Here is a 22,729-nt window from a genome sequence, read left to right as displayed (position 1 = left end):
TATGCAGGGCCTGTTGTGGAGGTCATAAAAACATTGCCTAAGAAATGTGCACTGAAAGAAGAAAGGCTAAGTTAGAAAATGGGAGTGATACTTTCTAAGTTAGAGAATGGGAGTGATACCACAAGAGCTTTAAGCAATTTTGCAGTGAGATTGCAAAAAGGTGGAATTCAACCGGTAGAGCGTCAGGAAAAAGACCAATGAATGGAGCATGAACAATATTTGCTGCAAATAAAAACACAAACACATTAGCTGCCGCCTTTTAAAATGTTGCAAATGTATTTTATCTTGGAGATCGGCTTACATTAGTTCTCGAATCTTCGCTTCCAATTTTTGAGCATCAGCTCCACAAAATTCAAAAATCTGTTTACAAATACACAAGGGGAAATACGTATTGGTTTAAATATTTGCAAAGATGTTAAAGCTTTGAGTTTTGTTCCTGTTAAATTATCCTCTACTCATTTCCGTTGTCTGAAAGATACTTAGAATATAAATACACATTTAACACATTAAACTCATGGTGTTTCAATTACTTGGCACATTTCCAAAAATCGTTTATGCTAATGTTTTGTCAGATTTATAGAATTCTTCACAATAGTCTTCTAAACCGAGCTCTGAAACATATAGTGTGTTAGAAATGAGAAAACTCAATCACTGAAACCTCTCAGAGACTTTATACATTGGTCTTAAGGACTTGTTAATTCATACACGATTTCTTGAAATCAAGTGAGACGTAATTTCCCATGCCCTGACCTTTGCACACGTCATAGTATTATAAACAACTGATTCTAAGCAGCGCAAATTCTTTCCAAATTGTCACATCTCTGTCTCAGGATACATCTCATAGTGGATGGTATATTTTATTTGGAACACTTTCCAGTGGTATGTAATATAATAGGTGCGTCTGTCAATGTGTGACTTAGATTTGATTGAAATATGGAAGTTTAAGACCCTTACCATGCATTATCACGTTAGTACCAACAGTATGATGTGCTTGTAGAGAAGGCAGAATGTGGGTTAACTGAGGACAGGGTTAGCTGAAGACTTGAGTTTCCAGTGAGGAAGGTTTCAGCTGCCAGAAATGGTGTTAGGACTTTGGGACAGGGGTTGGAAAGTTGTAGAACAACTTCAATGCTCCGTGTCTAGCAGAGAAGAAACCATCCCTGCTTCTAATGATTCTGCTTCCCCGGGCAGCAGCATTCTATCTAGGGGCCGCCTGTGAGCATGATGGTACATTCCATTTCTTGAAAGTAGACCCCAGTGTGCCCCAGACTTGAGACTCCATCTTGATCCCATTTTCACTTACCGGCTTGCTCACGATTCCACTTCCATTACAGCAAAAGGCTCTTTTGAGTCTCGAGAATAGGGTTACCTAAGTGTGGGTGCAGAATTTCATGATTTATCTGAGTTGCCTGGTTTGTACCCATTCCCTCTATAAATAGTTCTCGTGGCACTGGCTGGCGGGGAGGAAGAGGTCAGAAAGGATCTACAAAATGTTTCATTTCTAAGAGTCGGGTGGCAGGTGGATGGTATCTAGAAGCATGAAGGGAGTTTCTGAAATCTTCTGAGCCCAGGGCAGGTCACAAGACAAGAACCCCTGGCAGGAACATGGGCAGGGTTTGGCCACCTGAATGTGGGATTTGGCCAACAGTTTTCCGAAGTGATTTGATCAATTTCTATTCCCCCAACAGAGGATGAACGTTCTGGGTGTTCCATATGCTTGACAACACCTGGTATTGTCCATTCTTTTTTATGTTAGCCATTCTGGTAGCTTTAGGGGACATTAAATTTATCACCAGATTCCATGGATTTTATCTCATGAACTTTCCCTCGAACTGACTTTAGCAACAGTGTATGATCTGTCTCCAGTCCTATGTCCCTTAGTTCCCTTCCCCCTTGAAGATCAAAACCACAAATCTAGTCTTTGTAAAATTCTTCAATGTTTCTTCACCACCATAACATCCAAAGTCCTACAGAGATTCCTTGATTTTGTCCTATCTACCTCACTGAAATGGAATCTACCTCACTGTCCTATCTACCTCACTGAAACTCTGACCTCTAGCAATTCATTACCATTGGATTCACTTACTTATCTAATTTAACAAATCTTTAATAAGCGTCCATTCTGAGCCAGATCTTGTAAACATGCCAGACAAAAGTCCCCTCTGGAGTTCACATTCCAGTGATAACTTTGTACTAATGTATTGTCATCAAAAAGTTCCTGATACATACCCACCCTATTTTGTTACTCCCCCTTCTTCCCTTCTTCCTCACCTGCTAGTTTTCACCATCCTTCAAGATTTAACTCATGAAGTCTCTGTGATCTCCTAGAACTGGGGCATTCCACTATTCAAGAGTCGATTCTGTTACGTCGTCTCCTGCAGCTGACCAAAGATGGAGACTCCGCCTCATGTTTTCCCTCCATACTTCTAGCATCTACCTAGGAACCTTATACGGAGTGGGTGCTCTGTTAATGGTTTTAGGTCTGACGTGAGCTAAGCTAAGCTGATTTCTGTCACTGAAGTACAAGTCCAAGACTCTGGGTAGTGTTACATTTCAGAGACCAGGTGTTACCTATTTTCTTTTGTCCAGTTTGCCAAAAGCAAATGTGAGGTGTTTTCCTGTCTAGCATGGGGCTTTATATATAGGAGCTTCATGTGTGTAGTTAGTGACCGAGGAGCAGCTCAGTGGTAAGAGTTTATGGAATAAGTAGCTTTCTTGTGAAGAGATACACATACAAGGAAACTAGCATATAATTTCTGCTTACAATGTTTTCTCATTTTAATCTGCATGTTGGGCCGTGTCTCTCAAAGGCACGTTCTACTTCTCTCTCCTCAATGCCTTCACTTTATAAGCACTGCTGTCACCTCCCCCCCCAGCCCCACACCCATGACTGCTAATGAAAATGACAAGCTCCAGTTTACGGAGCCCAGTGGGATATGGTGCAGGGCAGGGGGTGGGGCTCTCCATGCATTTCAGAACCAACGATGCCCATTATGAAAAATGGGCATCTTTCATTATGAACTTCTTTTTTAAAAGATTTTATTTTTAAGTAATCTCAGTGCCCAATGTGGGGCTCTAACTCACAACCCTGAGATCAAGAGTCACACACTCCACCAACTGAGCCAGCCAGGCACCCCTTATTATGAACATTTTGAAACACACACACACACACACACACACACAGTAATAAAGTAACTCCCTACCCGCCATTGACCCATCACTCAGGTCCAACCAGAGGCATTTTTTTTTCCCCAAAGACAATCAATCACCTATAAAAAGTATATTACTATTACTGAGAAAATGCAAAAGATTCAAAGACAAGGGTCCCTTCCTAACAAATGGACTTCTGAGAGTACCAATTAAGGAGTTTAATGATGTATTCATAGAATCATTATAATAAAACACTTTGGACATTTGATAGGCAATGTGGTCCAGTGAATACTGAAGTTAGGTTTAGACCAGCTGACTGAAAGCTTGCCAATTTTCCAGACTTCTTTACTGAGTTAAAAGCAACAACAGAATCCTCAAAGCAACAATAACAACACAAACAAAAGAGCCCAAACCACCAACCAACACAAGACACTTTTTTGGGAGAAGGCTGTAGCAATGTTCATACATACAATATAATTTCATTAGCTGTAATAGTAGGATGTTCCTTTTCTTCCTTACAAAGGGCTTGCTAAGGCATTAAATCTTACTAATGAGATGGGAGGAATATGTCTAGCAAGAGAATGGTGAAAAGCACCTCCACCTGCTGAGAGCTGGACAGTGTTAATTACTTTTTGATCCCATCTTTGCTTCTTTGTCTGATTCAACCAGACCCATGCCTTGCCCTGAATCGACCTCATCATGGTGCAGGTGTTTGCACACTTCCCCTTGGACTTTCACAAGGCTGTTGTAAGGCAGACTTTGCAAAGGCGAGCAGCTCAGTTGTGGTTTTTGGAGTTTAGCAAAGTCAAACCAAGAAGGCGGGGCCTCTTAGAAACAGTCTATTTCGAACACCTTGAATTTATATGCATATGGATTCAAGATGAAAGCATATGAAAGCAATCTATTATCTCTTCTTTTCGAAGCTACACTGGCCTTCTTCTCAATTTGTTCCAGCAGTGAGGTTTCAAGAAAACACTAATTTGGTTTCATTTTCTTATAGCTGGCTTAGAAACTCCAGCTGCATACCTATTTCTCAAGCATGAGTGGCATAAATACTGTTTTTCTCCTTCTATGTTGGAGGTTGACAAACTTTTTTTGGAAAGGGCCTGATACCTGTTTCAGGCTTTGCAGGTCATATCCTATGTGTTGAAACTCCTCAGCTCTACTACATATAGTGTGATAGTGGTCAAAGGCAATATTTAAACAAATGGACATGACTGAGTTTCAGTAAAACTTTATTTCCAAAAGCTGGTGGAGGGTCAGATTTGACCCTGGGGCCACGGTTTGCCAAGCCTTAGACTACTGCCATCAGTTGAAGGTGTTGAGCACACGCGTGAAGCTGCCTGAGAACTCCTCTCTCAGTACAATGTTGTTTTCTGTTGAAGGGAGAAAGGGGCATGAGTCTAATGTTGTGGGGATTTATCCTACGCCACACTGAGAATTGTGAAAAGTGATTTTGGTCTCTGGCCGTAAGAGATGCCATTCTGCCCATTACCAGAAGTATAGGATGAAAATTTGTTCATGGGGATAATAATGGTTTTGGAGCCATTGTCTTCAATGACCTATACTCCTGTTCTCATGTTCCCACTGGAAGATCTGCTCAACTTTCCAATACTGGGAGATCCCTTCACCGACTTATCCCCAGCTTGAGGTGAATATATCAGTTGAGCTTAGATAAAGGAATGAGTTCATGATTATCCTCTCCCTTTCTGGGGGTGTTCTGCCCAGGGGACAGGTCTGCTCTCCGCCCACTGTCCTTCCTTTTCTAGAAAGCACCTCCAAAGCAGGCCTCACGGAGGTCTAGGAGGCTATCATCACCCTGTGTCCTCACTTTTGGAGCATGACAGTTGTGAAAAGCAGCACTATCTCCTCCACCTAGGTGGGTAAGTTTCTCCTCCGTGGTCCAAGATTCTCTCTTAGATGGGCCATCTCAAAGTCTAGGCTTCAAGGGAACAGGAGAAAGTCTGTTGACCTGAGCCTAAGCCATGTTCTGTAATTAGCACAATTTAGTGTTATTACAACTTACAATAAAGGTGATATTTTGATTTTCCACAAGACTCTGTGTGAGAAGAATTAACACAGCAGGTCTGGTTCCTTATTTCTTGCTTGTCTCCAGGGGAACCATGATTGATCCTTCATCAGTGCCCCAGAGACTATTATGTACCCTCCCCCCACCAAAGTATTCTTTGTATCAATAATTGATGATTTTGTTATATATATCTGGAGTGATGGACCATGCCACACTGGCTAGCTTGGCATAAACATCAATATTGATGACTTGCACCTGGTTTTATTGTTGGGGTCCTAGTCTTCATTGTTATAGGTGGTTGTGTAGCAATGGTTGCTTAGCAAGATGTGTCTACATGGCCAGTCCCCACATAAAGGCCTCAGACCCTGAATGTCAAAAGAGCATCCCTAGGCAGAAACAGTCCACAGATGTCCTTGAAGTTCACTATGAAAGAGAGAGCAAGCACTCCTATGTGTCCCCAGCCAAGGAAGAACATCAGAAGTTTGTGCTGGACCTTTCTGGACTCTACCAATGCATATCTTTTTCCTGAATTTTTGCTCTATATTTTCTGTTATAATAAATCTTAGCTATAAGTATAACCTGCTATTGAGTCTTGTAAGTCCTTCTGGCCGATCACTGAATGAAGCACTCCTACATTTCAATGACTTAAACTTTAGAAGGCAGAGCTTGGAGGAGGATGTAAAATTTAAGGGGTTCCCAGAACTCAGTAACTAAGATAAATAATATTTTAATATATATTTTAAAAGTCAAACATTAATGCAAAAAATCCATCATGAACAAAATATCAAAAATTCAAATAAAGACAGGTTTCCACCCTATACCTGCAATCACCAGCCTCACTCTAATCCCTGCCCTGGAGACAAGAGGTGTACAAGTAATTACTGCCTATGAATTGCAAATACCTAGAGCAGTATCTTTAGCAATGGTGCCAAATGGTGATAAATGCTTGCTGCTCCTCTCTCTTTCTTTCCCTCTATCTCACTTAGTTCTTGCCCCTCCCAGTCAATTAATCTCTGCTGATGTATCAGCTGCTTATGGGCCTGACATATAACCCCTAGACACTATGGGAGAGAGTGCTTTTATTTTCCCTCAGGTAGAAACCCTCTGTGTTGTAACAACATCCTTAACAGTTTGAATATCCCTGGGCAAAAAACTCTTAAATGCTAAGATGACTTAGCTTAAATGGATATCATAGTTATTTCGAAGAGTTTTAGAGGTCTCTCCTAACCACTGCTTCCAAATTTCTATTTATTCATAGATTCTCAAGGAGATAGGGCTCTAGCAATAACCTTATTTTATAATATGTACCAAGTCTAGTGCTAAAGCATTTATATACATTATCACAATGTATATAAATGGGGCTCTAGCAATAACCTTATTTTATAATATGTACCAAGTCTAGTGCTAAAGCATTTATATACATTATCACAACATTTCGTGACAACAGTTCAAAGATACATGATACAGTCCCCATTTCAAAGGGAGGGAAACTGGATTCAAGGTGGTGAAGGCACATTCCCAAGGTCACACAATAATAAAAGGCAGACCTGGGGTTCAACCCACAGGTGCCTGACTCCAGAGACAGCAAAAACTAGCCACAGACATTCTTTTGGGCTATTTTTTATGAACTTGAACAGTGAGCATTTGGGAGGCGGATTCTCCAAGGACCACCATCCTCCTCACTTTCTATTATCTCACTTATTGTCCCTGCCTGGCTCTCGAAGAAACCAATCCTGTCCTCTCCCAAGCACCCCATGGTGCTGCCCCTTGGGGATTTTTATACCAACTTGAAGGAGGGAGCACACTGAAATGACTTCTATGTCATCTGAGCAGGAGCCCTGTTGTTCACAGGCACAGGGACAGGAACTTCCCCTGACTCGATGTGAGCATAGGAGCTCTTAGTTCTTCAGAATTATTCATTTGTAAACAGCTCACTTATTAGCATCTATGTCCCTATATCCTATGGCTCTTATGAGTAGATTAAAGTGCTTTGAGAAGCCATTTATTCTCACATCAAAAAATGAAAGAGGGAACAAATTTCTGATGTTGGCCCATGTTTAAGCAGTTGGCCAAGAGTTGCTAAGTCTTTGTTACTCTTCCTTTCTGCTATTCCACTGATATGTCAACGTTGGTCTGGAATCAATGTTATTAACCCAGGGGATTTCCTGATGGGCTTCAGAGGCTCAATGAATAACTAGTATCATATGCACATTGCAGTTTATGTATTTTTCTACTTATAATAGAATACACTATAATATTCTGGTTAAAAAAAATCAACCAAGGTTTTGGATGGCCCCTCTGAAAGACACTGTGGATTTTTTTTTAAACAATAGCTAATCATACTGGAACAGGATGTGGATGTCCCAGGTGAAAACACGAAGGAATACAGCAGGGAGAAACAACCCTACCTTATTTATTGCCTAGAATTTGCTTTCATTGTCTTTCACCCCAACAGTGTGAAGTAATTACAACTGTTGTTTATAGTGCATCCCTGCTAGGGGGCCATCCAAATCTGCCTGGAAACTTCCAGCAACACATAATGCCTCTTATCTACTGAGACCCTGAGTCATGGTTATGTAGCTTTATCTGCTTCAGTTGTTTACAGTTTTATTTGTTTATATTTTATGTATCTTTGAAAATAGTTGAAATGAGCTAGAATCAAGGGCAAGGTAAAGTGACACCCCCATTCAAGTATGATTCGGTATGGAGATGGCAATTAAGGGAATGCCAGGAAACTGCAGATAAGGGGGAGGCTATTGTATTTGAGTAAAGGAAGTAATCTTGACATTATTGGCAGCAATCATAAAAGAGAAACCCAGGGGATTCCCTAAACCATCTGATCTAATGCAAGGGAGTGGATCATATTTTTGAGGGCAGCAAACATTTTCCTAACTCTGTTCTATGAGGAATTATCGCAGGGCTTTTTATACAATGTACATTTAAAAAGGCATAATGGATCGTGGCTCTTTGCCAGACGTTTTACCAGAAATGTGAGTACTTTCTTATAACATCCCTTAATAGAAACTGGATTCTAGGCTTTTTTTTTTTTTTTAAATACTAGATAAATGCTATTTAACTGCTTTCCTAAGTCAATTTTTAGTTGCACTGTCCCAGGTGAAAGAGAGATGGAAGTGGTCTCAAAGAAATGAACTTAATCTTTTTCCACTCCAAGGAAAACAATGAATGTCATTGGTAGCTTTCCTAGTCAGTTCTATTGAGAGAGGAGGGAAATTCACAGAGACTGGTCCTTTTGCACAGTTACGCTCAATTTTCTCTGGTTCCAGTGATTTTCCTGTACAGACCATTACAGGATAGAACCTGGGGGCATTTCAGAGGTCTCAGGCTTTGACTGCAGCTCTGGATGCAATGGAAGAGGTGGGGGAAGCCTCCAGAAGCCCTATACGGATCTCAGATATGAAATGCTGGGGATTGAGTCAAAGAGGTAAAGGAATTTGTAATACCATATCTTTAGGATTTCTGTCTCCGTATTTTTTCTGCTGTTGTCTTTTGCACAGATTGTTATTCCTTGTCAAATGGAAGCCAGCATTGCCAATCTTCTCTGCAGGTTTTCAAATGATATCTAAATTGACCCAAGTATGACTCTTTGTGGAAATACGATCATACATACAAAGTTTAGAAGTAGACTTATTTGTATATTATGACATGAATGATCTCAAGTTGTTGTTTTTTAAATAACTCCATAACCAAGATGCTAAGTTAGTAATATTCAATGAGACCCTCAATTCTCAAGAACATTTCTTGGGACATGGGTATCCATGTTATAATCAGAGGCTGGCTAACTCTGGAATTAAAATAGAGGGAGAGGCAGGTCAGCTTAATGCATGGTGTCATCAATTCAGTTAATTTTCTTTTCCATCAGCTAACTGGCATAAAACTCAAATTTGAGATCCTTCATGATGCCTAGAATACAGGCATTTTGTTCTAACCATTCAAAAGGGATCTGTCCCTATAGAAACCAGTTTGGAAAAAATTAATATAAGAGGTCACCCCACCCCCAACTGAAAGTTCTTCTACTTCCATATAGAACTGAGACCAAGCAGGGTCAAGCCTTTCCTCAAAAGCATAGCTATGGATTTGCTCAAGAGCTTAAGGCACATAGTCAGCTGAGCACCCAAAGTTTTGTTTCATAAAATGGAGAGCAAACTGTTGAGTTGCAACAAACCTTAAGCAGTATCATCTGCAGAAGAGATGAAACCAGAAAGCTGTTCTGGGCTGAAGAGAAACCCTTCCTGAGCCAGACTGGTATGAGGACAGAACAAGGAGGGGAGGCAGAGCTGGCAGTGGGTTGCAGGCCAAAGACAGCAGCTTTCATTTACTCTTTCATTTGTTCATTGGCTCATGAATCAAACATGGAATGAGTATTTTCTACCCAGGGGGATTCTTCTACATACTGACATCAACTCCTCCAGGTGCTTGGAATAGTATGACAAAAATACATGAAGTTAAGGTCTGAGTCAAACAGAAATGGACTTAGAAAAGTAGATTGGGTCAAAATTGTGAACAAATTTGAATGTCAGACTTGAATATGAGTGCTTAGTCTTGATTTTGCAGACAGCGGAGGGGAAGGGCATCCAATTTTAAATAAGAAAATGACAGACATGGAGCTGTGCCAGGATCTATTTAGGAAAGAAGACAGAGCTATGGTGTGAACTTGGGGTTGAGGAGGGCTATCACACTTGTTTACGTTAAAGGTAGTTATAGCTGGAATTATAAGTAGGGATGAAATTACTAAAGGAGAAGAAGTAGAATGGGAAAAAGAACCTTCGTAAACACTTATATTTTCAGACAGTAGGAGATAAGCCAGAGGAGAGCTGGGGGAAAGGATCAGGCATAGGTGCCAAAAGAGGAGGAAGTTTCTAGAATATAGAACCTAATTAGTTAATGGTGCTTTTGTGTAATCAAGGAATACAAGGATTGAGAAATGGCTATTTGAATTAGGTGCTGGAAGATCCTTGGTGACTTTTAAAAGAGCAGAGGAAGGATTAAATTATAAATGAGAATTGAAGGCAGTAAATATATTCTACTTTTTCAAGAGTTAGATCATGAATAGTTTGATCATTGATTTTTTTGTAATTAGAAATTTTTTGGTTGCAAGCGACAGCAAAAGCAACCCCAGGTTTACATAACTAAAGAATCTGCAGGGGTAGTACAGGCTTCAGACATGGACAGCTTCAGGGTTCAAACAATGCCACTGGTGTTTCTGGTCTGAATTTGCTCTTTTGATGTATGGTGGCTTCTTTTTCAAGATCCCTATGGTGGCAAGCTAGTTGTATACCATCAGCGTCACATCTCCCCAAGTTCAAATCCAGTGAAATTGAAAGAGAAGGTTTTTACTTAGCTACTTAAGCCAAGTCTTACAATTAGCTCTGGTAGGGCTTGGATTGGCTTGACTGGAGTCAAGGGGCTATTCCTGATGGGGATGGAGTTCACTCACAGGTCTAGGCCTGGAGATGAAGCCCTAAGGAAACACATGGATCAAGAATGGGAAAGGGCATGGTAACCTGGAGGAAAATCAAAGAACTCCTGATAGAGAATGAAGAATGGAAGTCGGTAGCAAAAACGAGTGTCCAAACACCAGGTCTAAAAGAAGGTAGCTGACTGATTGAGGCCTGGAGCACAAGGGAGAGAATGCAATCAAGGTACGATGGATAAAATCCATTTCAAAAGAAGGAAGCATTTTCATTTCTGAGATGGAAGAGAAGAAGATAAAAAATGGCACAGAAACAATCTGATCTATGGGGGACAGGGAGTTGGGGATACATAGGCTAATAGTTTCAATTTTCAAGTAAACACTCAAGAGAGAGAATAGGTAGTGTTAATTCTTTTTGAAGAATTATTTATATCTATTGCATCAATTATGTTATAGCAAATACCCAACAAATAGAAGCTAAAAATGAAATTCCATAGCTAGCCTACCAACTGCTTTCACTTTTTATGTTGTAGACACAATCTTCCCCAAAGCTTAAGCCTGAATATTTTTGCTTTACATATGTTCTTCCTAACACTTTTAATCACACACACTTTCATACAGTAGATGTAACACAAATCCTTTAGCAGGTCTACTAGAAAAGACATTGAGCTTGCTTTTGTATTTTGTTAGAAGTAATGCTACAATTACTATACACTTAGGGACTTATTTTTCCTTGAGGTATTTCCATAGCAAAGATTTCCAAGGATAGATAATTGTGTGAAAGGAATCAACAGTTTGTTCCTCTTAAGCATGTTGCAAAGCTACTTTTCACAAGGTATGTACAATTGTCAATGCTCCCAGCCATATGTGGAATTACTACTTTCATCACACGTGAAATATTTCAGACATTTTATTTCATTAATATCTTTGTGATAACAACTACCGTAACGTGCACAGCACTTATGCGTGTCAGGATGGGTCTACAAACTTGAGTCATATTAATTCATTTAGTTCGCTCAACACCCTTTGAGGGGAGAAACTCAATGATCTTTGTTTCTACAGAAAAGGAAATTAAGATCAAAGAGGCTTTTAAGTGAAGTGCTACGAAGTGGTAGATCAGGTATTTGAACCACGGAAACCTATATCCAGAGCCCACATGCTTCACTACTAGGCTCTTCTGCCTTGTGATTGTCTTTGATTAATATTTACCCAAGTATTGCCAACAATTTGTATACATTTGTGTGAGAATTTCATCATGTCGTTTTCTGTAAGTTTCTTTTTTGGTGGTTCTGCCCCATCAAAAAGGATAAGATAGGGACAATCGTGAGATATTTCTTACAGATTTGGATATCTCAGACGGTCTGAATGAGAATATTTATTACAATTCATGCATTTTTTTGTACTCCTTGCCAATATGGAAAGTTCAGAAACTAAGAATTCCATTGGTAAATATTAAAAATAAATGCCGTTGTTTCATCCATCCTGGATGCCCCAGGCCTTTTTTTAGATTCTGATGATTCTATAATTCAACTCTGCCAGTTACCATGGAAACATACCTTCTGGGCCTTCTTGAACATCTGAAATGTGGGTATGACTTTGACATGATAAATTTGGGCCAAGTCCTGGGAAAGGAATGAAATGGCATGAAGTCACAATTTTGGTATCCACACTCTATACCGAGCCCAGAACTTTGTGACTTCTCAGGAAGCATGTCTGAAAGACCAGGGACAGCTAAGACTTGGTAGATTCTCTTGCCAAGGAATGTCAAAGCTTCTAGGAACGCTACCATAGAAAATGGTTGCTCTCTGAATTCCTGAGCTTTCTCCTCTCAGGGCCCTGGGAGAGGGTTGAGCAATGGAGGCCAAAATAGAACAGATGCCAAAGGACTAAATGAACTCTATTTAGAAGAACTTGTGAAAGATTGCAGAGGGACCCCAGTTGAACCCAATATGGAGACAGCACATTGCAAAGATAAGGAAGAGTAGAGGTACCTTTACAAAGCACACGTGAGACATGGGGTGTTAATACTGGTCTCGCAGTGTCAGTTAGGGTTTATATGTCTCTTTCTTTTAGGCCTTACTCCCCACTTCACTGCCTGTGTTTGTGAAAGATGAATCCAAAGTCAAGAAAATATGTCAGAATTGCCATTATTATAATCCATTACAATCTTCTTTCAAATGGCAGTTTTCGTTTATCTGGTTCAAAAGTCAAAAGAAAGGATCAACAGAACTGCACTTCTCTCTCTAATATACATATCATTTTATGGGGGTGAATCCCTCCCCTGCCGCCTATCACACACACACACACGGATCCACACACATTAAATTATAAATTTCATGACCACAGCAAAGACAACTAATAAATAAATTACTGTTAAAGAAAACTGTGCATTTTGTTTCACCTGAAAATGGAAAGAGCTATAATCAAAAAGGCAGACAAGAACATGTGTTAGGGAGGATGTAGAGAAATATGGAGAGCCCTCACGCACTGCTAGTGGAAATATAAAATGGCGTAGCTGCTTTACAAAATGTTTTGCCAGTTTCTCAAAAAGTCAAACATAGAGTTACAATATATGGCAAAAATTCCACCCCAGATAGGTACTCAAGAGAAATGCAAATATAGATATACATGTTATACTATCATTACTCATAAGAGTCAAAAGGTGCAAACAACCCAAAAGTCCATCAACAGCTGAATGGCTAAATAAAAGGTGGTGTAGCCACACGATGGAATACTATTCAGCAATGAAAAGGAATAGAATGTTGATAACATGCTTGAATATAGAGGAACCTTGAAAACTCATGCTAAGTGAAAGAAGCTTGTCATAAATGACCACCTGTTCGATGATTCCATTTATATGAAATGTTCAGAATAAGCAAATCTAACAGAATATAGACTTATGGTTGCCCAGAGTTGGGAGAGAAGGAACTGGGGGTGACCACTAGAGCCTCCAAAGTGTTTTTTGTTTTGTTTTGTTTTTTGGGGTGGTGAAATGTTTTAGAATTGATGACAGTGATGGTTGCACAACTCTGTGAATATAAGAAAGGACAAAGAGATAATGATCCTGGGTGTATTCTGAACGCACAATATATGATTCACCTTCAAGGGCAATTAAACACTGTAACACTTTGATGACGTTTGAAGGAAACGGAGAAATGGAACTTCTATTGTGTTCTGGGAACTATGTCCTATATCTTATGTATTTCATCTCATTTTATATTGTTAAATTTTATTTGTCCTGTTTTACAGATGAAGAAAATGAAGTTTATAAGTGATAAGAAGTCACAAAACTATAAAGAAAAGGATGGGTGCATAACAGATTTTTTGTTATTCTAAAGCTCAGATTTAATCCAGTATGTCCAACGATCACTTGTTACTGTTTTTTTCCGAGTTATAAATGGACAAATATTAGGAAGAATAACTTTCCAGATACTTTGTGTATACCGATAAGGCACATTTTTTTTTTATTTTAAAGATTTTATTTTTTTATTTGACAGATGGAGATACAAGTAGGCAGAGAGGCAGGCAGAGAAAGAGAGGGGGAAGCAGACTCCCTGCTGAGCAGAGAGCCCGACATGGGGTTCAATCCCAGGACCCTGAGATCATGACCTGAGCCAAAGGCAGAGACTTTAACCCACTGAGCCATCCAGGTGCCCCCCAATAAGGCACATTTTGACTGAGGACATGAGGCTGATTATTTTCGGGTAGAGGGTGTGGAAAGAAGAATCTAAGGAGGGAAATGAAGGAAGGATTTCTTGGAATTCCTGTGATGTTTAAAAAACCCACAAAAAGCACAAGATATAGCAAGAGGAAAGCAAGGCATATTAATTAAAATGTCTGTAATGCATGGAGTAAAGTTTTAGTAATTGACTAATAATTTACTATAAGGGTAACAACCACTTTTCACCTTGAATGCACTATCACCCAACTAGTATTGTCTGTGTACAGCAATTCTGCTCAGTGGGATTCTGGGGCAGAGCTGAGAGCAAGTGGAGGAAAACGTTGGGAAGTCTGCCATAGTATGGGAGAGGAGGGGGCAGGAAGAGAGTCACATACTTTCTCACATACTTAAAAATTAATACAAAACATCTAAGAACATTATGAGGAAATTTACTACCAATTAAAAGAAAAAAATTACAAAATTCTACTCGACTTAAAATTGACTATATAATCAATGAGATCACTGAGACAGGGCTTTCAAAGACACTGCATTTGGATTTTATGTATCCCCATGGAAGGATCTAAGATTCTTACCCGAGAATCATCCACATCCACATTGGCAAACATTACATTTCGGTACTGCAGAGACATTGCCTTCAAAATAAAGGAATAAAAAAATTCCCTATTAGCTTAGCATTAATACTAAATCAACATGAGAATTACACACTTTTCTCTTGGCAAAAACAAACCAAGAACAAAAAGACTGTTCAAGAGAGCTGAGCATCACTCTGGCATTTCACTACTGCCTGGAACTTAAAGCACGAGAGTCAAATATGAGATGATACCAAGGTCAAGTCAAGATCACTGGCAGATTCAGAGGCTAAAGAACCATACCGGAGATCAGAGTTTCAAAGCTGGGAAAGGAAGCGAAGAAATCATAACATGTGGGTCCAGAATTACTCTGCAGGGTGAGGGGACAGAGGAAAGCCGCAGCTCTCTTCTGCTTCTGGTTTGTTCTGAAAGCATCTTTGGCAGCAGTGGTGACAAAGGTGTTGATAATGGGTCTGGGAATAGTGGATGCAGTGGCAGCCTATAAATGTCACCCCTTGTGTTTTTTCTTTTCAGACAGCTGTGTTCATACTTCAAGGACACTTAACAGCATCTGGATTTGTCTGCTTTAACATTGTATCTCAGGCATTTCCAGTGACCTATTTCAAATGGGACCTCTCTCTGATGGTATGAGGCATCCAGAGACAATGGAAACTCTTCTGTTGTAGGGATTCTCTTCAGCTGTTGTCTGGAGTTTGTGACCAAAGTGGGAGTTCTTTCTTTGGTAGCCCATCAAGGTTGTGAAAATGGGGAAAAACTCTCAGATAACAGAGTATTTTTCAGACAGAAGAGAAGCTGATTTTGGTCAGCAGCATCTCTGTGCCTTATAGGAAAATGGGATCACTCATGAACTCTTGGGGAATTGACGTGTACTTCAAAGTTTGAAGATACATGGATGTTCCCCAGTAGGAGTCATGGGAATGAGTTTGACCTATGTGGACATCTAACTGTATTTATGAAGTTTTCAGAGCCTCTCAGGAAATGGATAGGGTTGTGGAAGTTGCCATTTTTGCATCAAGTAGTATGTATACATGGGATAGATATAAGTTCTTTGCTAGGCTGGGTTCCCCTATGGACACTGCCTTCCTTCATTATCCCATTCCAGCCACTTATGACCCCATTCCCACCCACTCTTCCTTCTACTCTGTTCTTCCTCGTATGTAGTCTGCTACTATTCGGTTACCTATTCCGTCGATCTTAGCTCTAAAATATCTCCTGAATTTGATCTTCCCTTCTTTCTCCAAAACCACTGCCCTAGTTTTGGAAAACCTATCATTGAGACTGATGTCACCTTGGGTTATCTGCCGTCAGTCTTTCTCATCCATTTGTGTATAGCACGGCTAAAAATATTCTCTACCCTCTCCATTTGACCACAGTAGAACCCTTTTAAAAATTCTTCTGTTTTGACTGTCTACAGCAACTCATTAAATTATAACACAAGGTCCTTCTTGATTTGGCCTCAACTTTCTGTTTGAAGTTCATTTGTCACCATGCCTCCGTGTACACTGTAAGTATACCTCACAGAATATTTATTTGTTTTTCCATGATCATACCAATAAATTTCTCAACAAATATATAACTTCTCCTTTCTCCTGAAAATGCTCTTTTCAGGATGATCCTCTTCACCCAACTTCCATTCCACCTTCCTGCAGAGCCTGGAAAGGAAAAGAGGCAGAGATTCCCTGGGCTCCCTCGCAGCTAGAGTTCTGGATGCAGATTGATTTTTCCCATGCAGGAGAGACATGGAAGGTGGAAGTGAGACAGTAGCTACTTTCTTCTTGTCTTTGGATGTTCCTGCTGGAAAGCAAAACTGTGGGTAATGGAAGTGGTTTTTGCTGGAGGCAGCAGCAGAAACCAGACTCAGGCACTGGTGCCCAGACATCAGCTTCCTGGAAGTCCAGAGGCACTTGTGACAGTAGGAGCCTCATGATTCTGATTCTAATTTCCAATTGATACTTTATTGTCATTTTGTTTTCTCCTTCCAGGGAAGGGGAGTGGCCTTCCATCCCCCTCTTACTTCTGATTATGGCCAAGTTAGGATCCTCAAAGTGGGGTATGTTGTGTTTTGAGAGAATCATTCAAGGAACCTATTAATCTAATCTTTCAATAATTTTAAAAGCAATTAATTCCTTGTATTAAAATTCTTTTCTGTTTAATTTGGTTTCTGTTCCCGGCTTTGATCTCTAGTAAAGTAAACTAGAGTAAGTAAAGCCCTTTCTCCCTCCCCTTATGTACTAGAAGTTTAAAAAAATTACGCACATGGTACTTGAATAATTATAATGCAAAATTTCAAACCTTACAAGAAAGATAAAGGAATCCAAAATTAATACACTTTTGCTGGAAAAAGTGCATGCATCTTTCTGTTTCCCTTTTCTCTATATATTATATGTGTGTGTTTATATATATATACACACGTACATGTATGTGTCTGTTTTACATAAATGGGATCATCCTAGATACATTTTTCTATACTGTACTCATCACTTAATACTACATTGTCTTGGAGACAATGTCACTATTCCATATGGGTCTACTTGATTCTTTTTTAACATCTGGACAGTCTTTCAGTATGATTTTGCCAAAATTTATTTTAAAACTATATTTGCATTAATCTGGATTCCACCAGGAAACAGATGGCACATTCAAATTAGGACCACTTGGGCAGTTTATCTCCAAAGGGCTAACTAAGTCTATAAAAGTAGGAATGGGTATTGGAAGAGCTACAGGAGCCCGGACAAAACTGTGGCAGAACTGTTATTGCCCTTAGGGCAAAGGTATGAAGAGAGGAGTTACTAAGCCTTCACATTCATTGCACTGTCTGGAAATGTCACATGTTGGCTGTTGGAATTTGATCAGCTTTCACTGTGTGGCATGTGAATATATTTATACTCTGGAAGCTGAACACTGAACATTTTCTTTCTTCAAGTTTTGAGTGTCAGAATAAAGGGGCCCATGAGATAATAAAATGTTTCCTCTGGATGGTCCAATAATTTTTAAGTACAGAATGGATGTTGGGATGTCATGTAACCAATTTCTTTACTTGGATATAAGTCAATGTCAAAGGTTGTGACTGTGGTTAGAATGAATTCAAGACACTACAACAAAACGTATGATGTACTATATGCTGGCAAAATGAGCATTAAAAAAAAAAACAGGGAAACAAAAAGAAATTTAAATTTCAAAAAAAAAACCAGTTCAAATTGAAATGTTAGAAACTTTGCTGAAAAGAGACCATAGTATATTCAGTCGTGTAGAGAAATCAAAACTTCTTTAAATTTGAAGAAATATTTCACAAAATTGACCATAAGTGTGAAACTTCTCCAAGATAAGGAGAAATGAAAATGCTCTGAAGTTCTTTCTGTGGCATGTGACACCAAAAATAAATAAAATGTTAAAAACTTTTAAATGGAGCAATAAGGAAATTAACCAGATGAAACACTGTATAGACATTAAAGTTATAATCTGGAGACCCTACATAAAGGCAAAAGAATGTATACATGGAAAAAAGACCCAAATAAAATTATATGATTATAACTAACTAGAATATTTTACTAAAATAGTTTATAAAGTAGAAAAGACATGAAAGAATGTGTAAGACATAAGTTCTGATAATAGGGTTGAAGGATGGGAGAAATCTATTATATTATAGTTAAAAAAACAAGTATCATTTTTTTTTCATAAACTGTTCCAATATTTAGAACTTCTGAACTCTGGAACTTTGGCAAAATGTCATTATTATGAATAATCCATTCATTTGTACCACTGTACCCTTCTGCTCATCTGGATGCTGCTTGCACAATTAGCCATAGGTAAATAGTATTAATCTTCTAGTATGTATACTTACGATCTTATTAGATCTTGGTATGTTATCATCCGGATAATCAGGAAACTTCAAAAAACTATGATTCCATATGGCTTTTAAGTGCAAATTTTTAAGATTGAGAAAATTATTAGGGGATTTAAGATTCCTTCAAAAACTGGGAAATATATACAGGTGATACTTACATGAACAAGAGGACAAATCTTTTGGCAAGGACCACACCATTTTGCTGAGAATTCAACCACCACAAGTTTGCTTCCGGCAGCTTTCAAAAATGTTTTTAATTCATCCTGAGACCAGAGCATAAATGAAATATGCATAATCACTGCATTTCATACAACTTGCAGATAATGACACTTCAGTTCCTGAAAACTTTAACGAGATACCCCACCCTATCATTCTCCAGGAGACATACTTTTCCTAGAAGTCCCTGTGGTCACATATATTTAACTTTCTAAGTATACATAAGTGACTCATAAATCTGCAAAAAGTGATTAGGACTGTATTTACCAAGTGGTGGTTCTTAATGGTAGGTTACCTCTGGGGAGAAATAAGATTGATCAATGAAAGATAAGGGGTGGAAGGTAGTGGTGGATAGTTGTTCAAGGTGGACATCTATATTTGACTTTTTTAACAAGGACCCAAACAGGCATTAATAGTGAAATTTAAAAGAAGAAAAAGAAGTCTAACACCTTGAATCCATTTCTTGTTTTTGTTTTGTTTTGCTTTGGGAGGTAATCATTACCAAAGCTGTAGTCAAACCATTCATTTAAAGATTTGAAATTCTTCTCACTGAGAATCTGCAGTGATTTTTCCATCAGCTGTCCAGATCATTTAAGTAAAAGTTTCCCTTTCTAGAACCTCAGGCCATTTTTATCATAACTTCCTTGGCCTCTGACCAGACACCTGGCAAGTACTCATAGAGTGGATGAATGATTTGTTTAGTTGATGAATGATTTGCTAATATGCAGTGTTCCGTATATTATTTTTTTCTTTTCCTTTTCCTTTTCTCACTGGAATAGCAAGGACAATAGTAGCTAATTTACTCTGCACCCGGTGTCCTCTTCCTTAATGTTTACCATCACCCTCTGGAATGGGTATTAGTTTTATCTCCATTTTGCAGATAGAATAAAACAAAAGGTTATTAACTTTCTTCCAGTCAACCAGCTGCTTGGGACTGTTAACCTAAGCAGCCTAATCCACAATCCCTTTCCCTAAGCAGTACACAAAATCATCTCCTGAGTTCTTTCTAGTCATGGGGTTCTCTCTCCCTCTCACTGGCCTGAATTCTATCACATACTCATCCCTGGACCGATCATTAAGATGGGGAATGGATCAAGTCAAGCAGGGCCTATCACTGGAATTAGGAATGGGGTTAATTCCATACAAATGGCATACTGCTCTGTAATAGGGGAATCTTGACAATTATGTTGCGATTTGATTTAGTTTCAAGCAGATGAAACAGATGACTGAAGGAAGATATGCTCTCTTTCTTTACCCGTATTCGTCTAGGATGGGGGGGGTGGTTACTTAACTCTTTAAAGAGCTAGGCCAAGCTTCCATTTCTTACTTGCTTCTGAAATTATTCAGTAGGTGTCATCCTCACAAGCCCTCAACACCCTCACTTTTCAGCAGATGCTAAGGTGTAAACTGGCCTAGCTGGATCCATGAATTTGACTTGGCTAAAGTCCTCTGAAGAGAATATCCCCATAGGATACACACTGACTCGACAAGTACCTATTAAGTCTGATGCTATGCCAAGTAATGAACACACTGCTAGGATACAGCTTGTGCAAAAATAAAAACAACAACAAAAAAAACCAAAACAGAATACACTTCCCTGCCTCCATGGAGATTATTTATTTATTTATTTTAGGAGTTTTATTTTTTTGTTTAAGATTTTATTTATTTATTTGACAGCGAGATAGAGCCAGAGAGCACAAGCAAGAGGGAGAGGAAGAAGCAGGCTCCTCACTGAGCAGGAGCCCGACTGGGGGCTTGATGGGGGGCTTGATCCCAGGACCCTGATCATGACGTGAGCTGAAGGCAGGTGCTTAACAATCTGAGCCACCCAGAGCTTATGTTTAGAGGCAGAAGCTGATGGTAAGATCAGTAAGTAAAATATGCTCTGTGCTAGTAATCATTGTTAATAAAGAAAAAAAGGAGAAAGATAATGCCAAAAGGAAGGAAATGAGCTGTAGTCTAGGTGGCCAAGGTTCACCTCGAATAGAAGGGGACATTAGGATACAGATATGAAGGAAACAACAGGCCCTCAGGAGAGGTCTCTGAAAAGGAGACAGGGCATCTCACAGGGTTAGTGAGACCCTGGGTTATTCTGTAAGATTCCCAGAAAATTTAAAAAAAAAAGCAGCATCACATACAAATATGTGGTATTTTAAAACATTTTCTTATAGAAAATCTACATGGCAATGCCTTCTTTCAATCTGGTTAGCCTCACTTTTGTGACCTTATATATAGCTGCATTTGGGGAAAATGTCAAAAGTGCAAGTCAGAGGGTACTGATGGATAGCAGGCCCAAGCCCTATGCCTCCCCCCTCCCCCCAGGCCCATGCCTCCTGTAACAGGGCCTGGCACCAGAATGTCTGGGTTCTAAGGCCTTCCCTCATAAATGGTGTAGAACCTTAACCACTCTTACATTTCTTCTTTATAAATAAAGAACTCTCCCTGGCCTATCCATAGATTTTGATTTTTTTGTGTCAGTAAAACTGGACAATGGATAGAAAGTGGCTTTATAAAATACCATCTAAGGAATTGTTGACACTGTTGGCTGTCATTTTTCTTACCCTATTCCATAGGCACATCTGAGGCTTCTATTTTCTAGAATAAGAGAAATATACAGACTTTTATTTTCACAGATTGTTCCAGGTGCAGCTAAGGTGGAATCAGTGGGATCAGGTACAGGACAGGATGTGTTAGGAGTTGGCCTGGATTCAGCTAGAGTCAGAGGAAGAAATGAGAATCAGAGAAGAAAACCCTTCCTATCAATTTGTTGCTTGGCTACTCTCTATATAGTGCCATCTCTTGAGCAAGAGAAAAGAAAGCAAGACTTAAAAAAACAAAACAAAACAAAAAAAAAACTCCTCTTGCTACAGAGCAGAGTAGTGAAGGAATACTAATAGAGGAAATTCTTATGGTTTATCAAATCTGTTCTCAAGGTTGTCTCTTTTGAAATATCAGTGAAGCCATATAAATACTTGCCATGTCTTTAATAATCTGAACCATCATTTCCTGGGAATTGCTGACGAAACCTGCCTGTTGGTTCAGTTGGCTCACAGTAGCAGTCTGTCATGAAAAGATCCTAGCTGGAATAGAAGGGTAACTTCTCTATGATGTCATTAAACATGACATCTCAGAACCCAGAACTTCGGCAGACTTGAAGTGAATTTCACTTTTATGTTATGACTAGGTAGTCAACGTGTGGTCAGCCAAGAGCCAGCCAACTGCGGGCCTTGTGTGGAGACTCAATAATCAGTCTTTCTACTTTTGATCTTCTGCCATCTATTTCCATAACCCCTCTTCCTTCTCCACCCCCTGCAACCACCAAATGAGAAATAAGCAAGCTAATATTAAATAGGTGAAGACTATTTTCAGTTGGGAGTTTGAGGGGATTGTTTTGCAATTGAGAAAAATAGGAGAGCCTTAATCCTATAATTGTAGGCTTCCTACCAATTAGGTTTTATGAGTCATAAATTCTCTGAACTTTGTTATTTTGTTCTAATCATTTAGGAGGTAACGAAATTTCACTTTTATGGACTGGACCATGGGTAGGCAAACTTTTTCTGTAAAGAACCAGATAACTCAGGCTTTCTGGACCACTTGGACCTGGACTCTGTTGCCTAGTCTTTGTTTCCATAATCTTTTTTAAGAATGCAAAACCCATTCTTAGCTGGCGGGTCATACAAAAAACAGCATTTTGCCAAATCCTACACAAGGCGATTTGTCATTTTTCAGAATTTAACGTTAGGAAATAACCCAAACGTGGCCATGACCAATGTTCCCCTTATCTTTT

General features: G+C 39.3%; 1 protein-coding gene across 4 annotated transcripts; it reads right to left on the bottom strand.

Moving 5' to 3' along the window:
• Positions 1-232: 232 nt before the first annotated feature.
• On the bottom strand, positions 233-22,032 carry TXNDC8 (thioredoxin domain containing 8). 4 transcript variants are annotated; one of them, XM_032308745.1, is made up of 6 exons: positions 21,919-22,032; positions 18,885-18,989; positions 14,865-14,924; positions 12,167-12,232; positions 1,304-1,369; positions 234-360 (listed from the first exon to the last, which is right to left on the bottom strand). In XM_032308745.1, the coding sequence occupies exons 1-6, from the start codon at positions 21,943-21,945 to the stop codon at positions 298-300; spliced, it is 387 nt and encodes a 128-aa protein (XP_032164636.1). In that variant the 5' UTR covers positions 21,946-22,032; the 3' UTR covers positions 234-297. The 4 variants fall into 4 exon arrangements, with proteins under 4 accessions (XP_032164638.1, XP_032164636.1, XP_032164637.1 ...); XM_032308747.1 differs by lacking the exon at positions 12,167-12,232 and having other exon boundaries at positions 233-360; XM_032308746.1 differs by lacking the exon at positions 1,304-1,369 and having other exon boundaries at positions 21,919-22,031.
• Positions 22,033-22,729: the final 697 nt, after the last annotated feature.

The sequence above is a fragment of the Mustela erminea genome, chromosome 12 (assembly GCF_009829155.1).
Source record: "Mustela erminea isolate mMusErm1 chromosome 12, mMusErm1.Pri, whole genome shotgun sequence".
NCBI lineage: Eukaryota > Metazoa > Chordata > Mammalia > Carnivora > Mustelidae > Mustela > Mustela erminea.
Note: the sequence above shows the minus strand (reverse complement) of the source record. Positions and strands in the feature narration are given on the sequence as shown.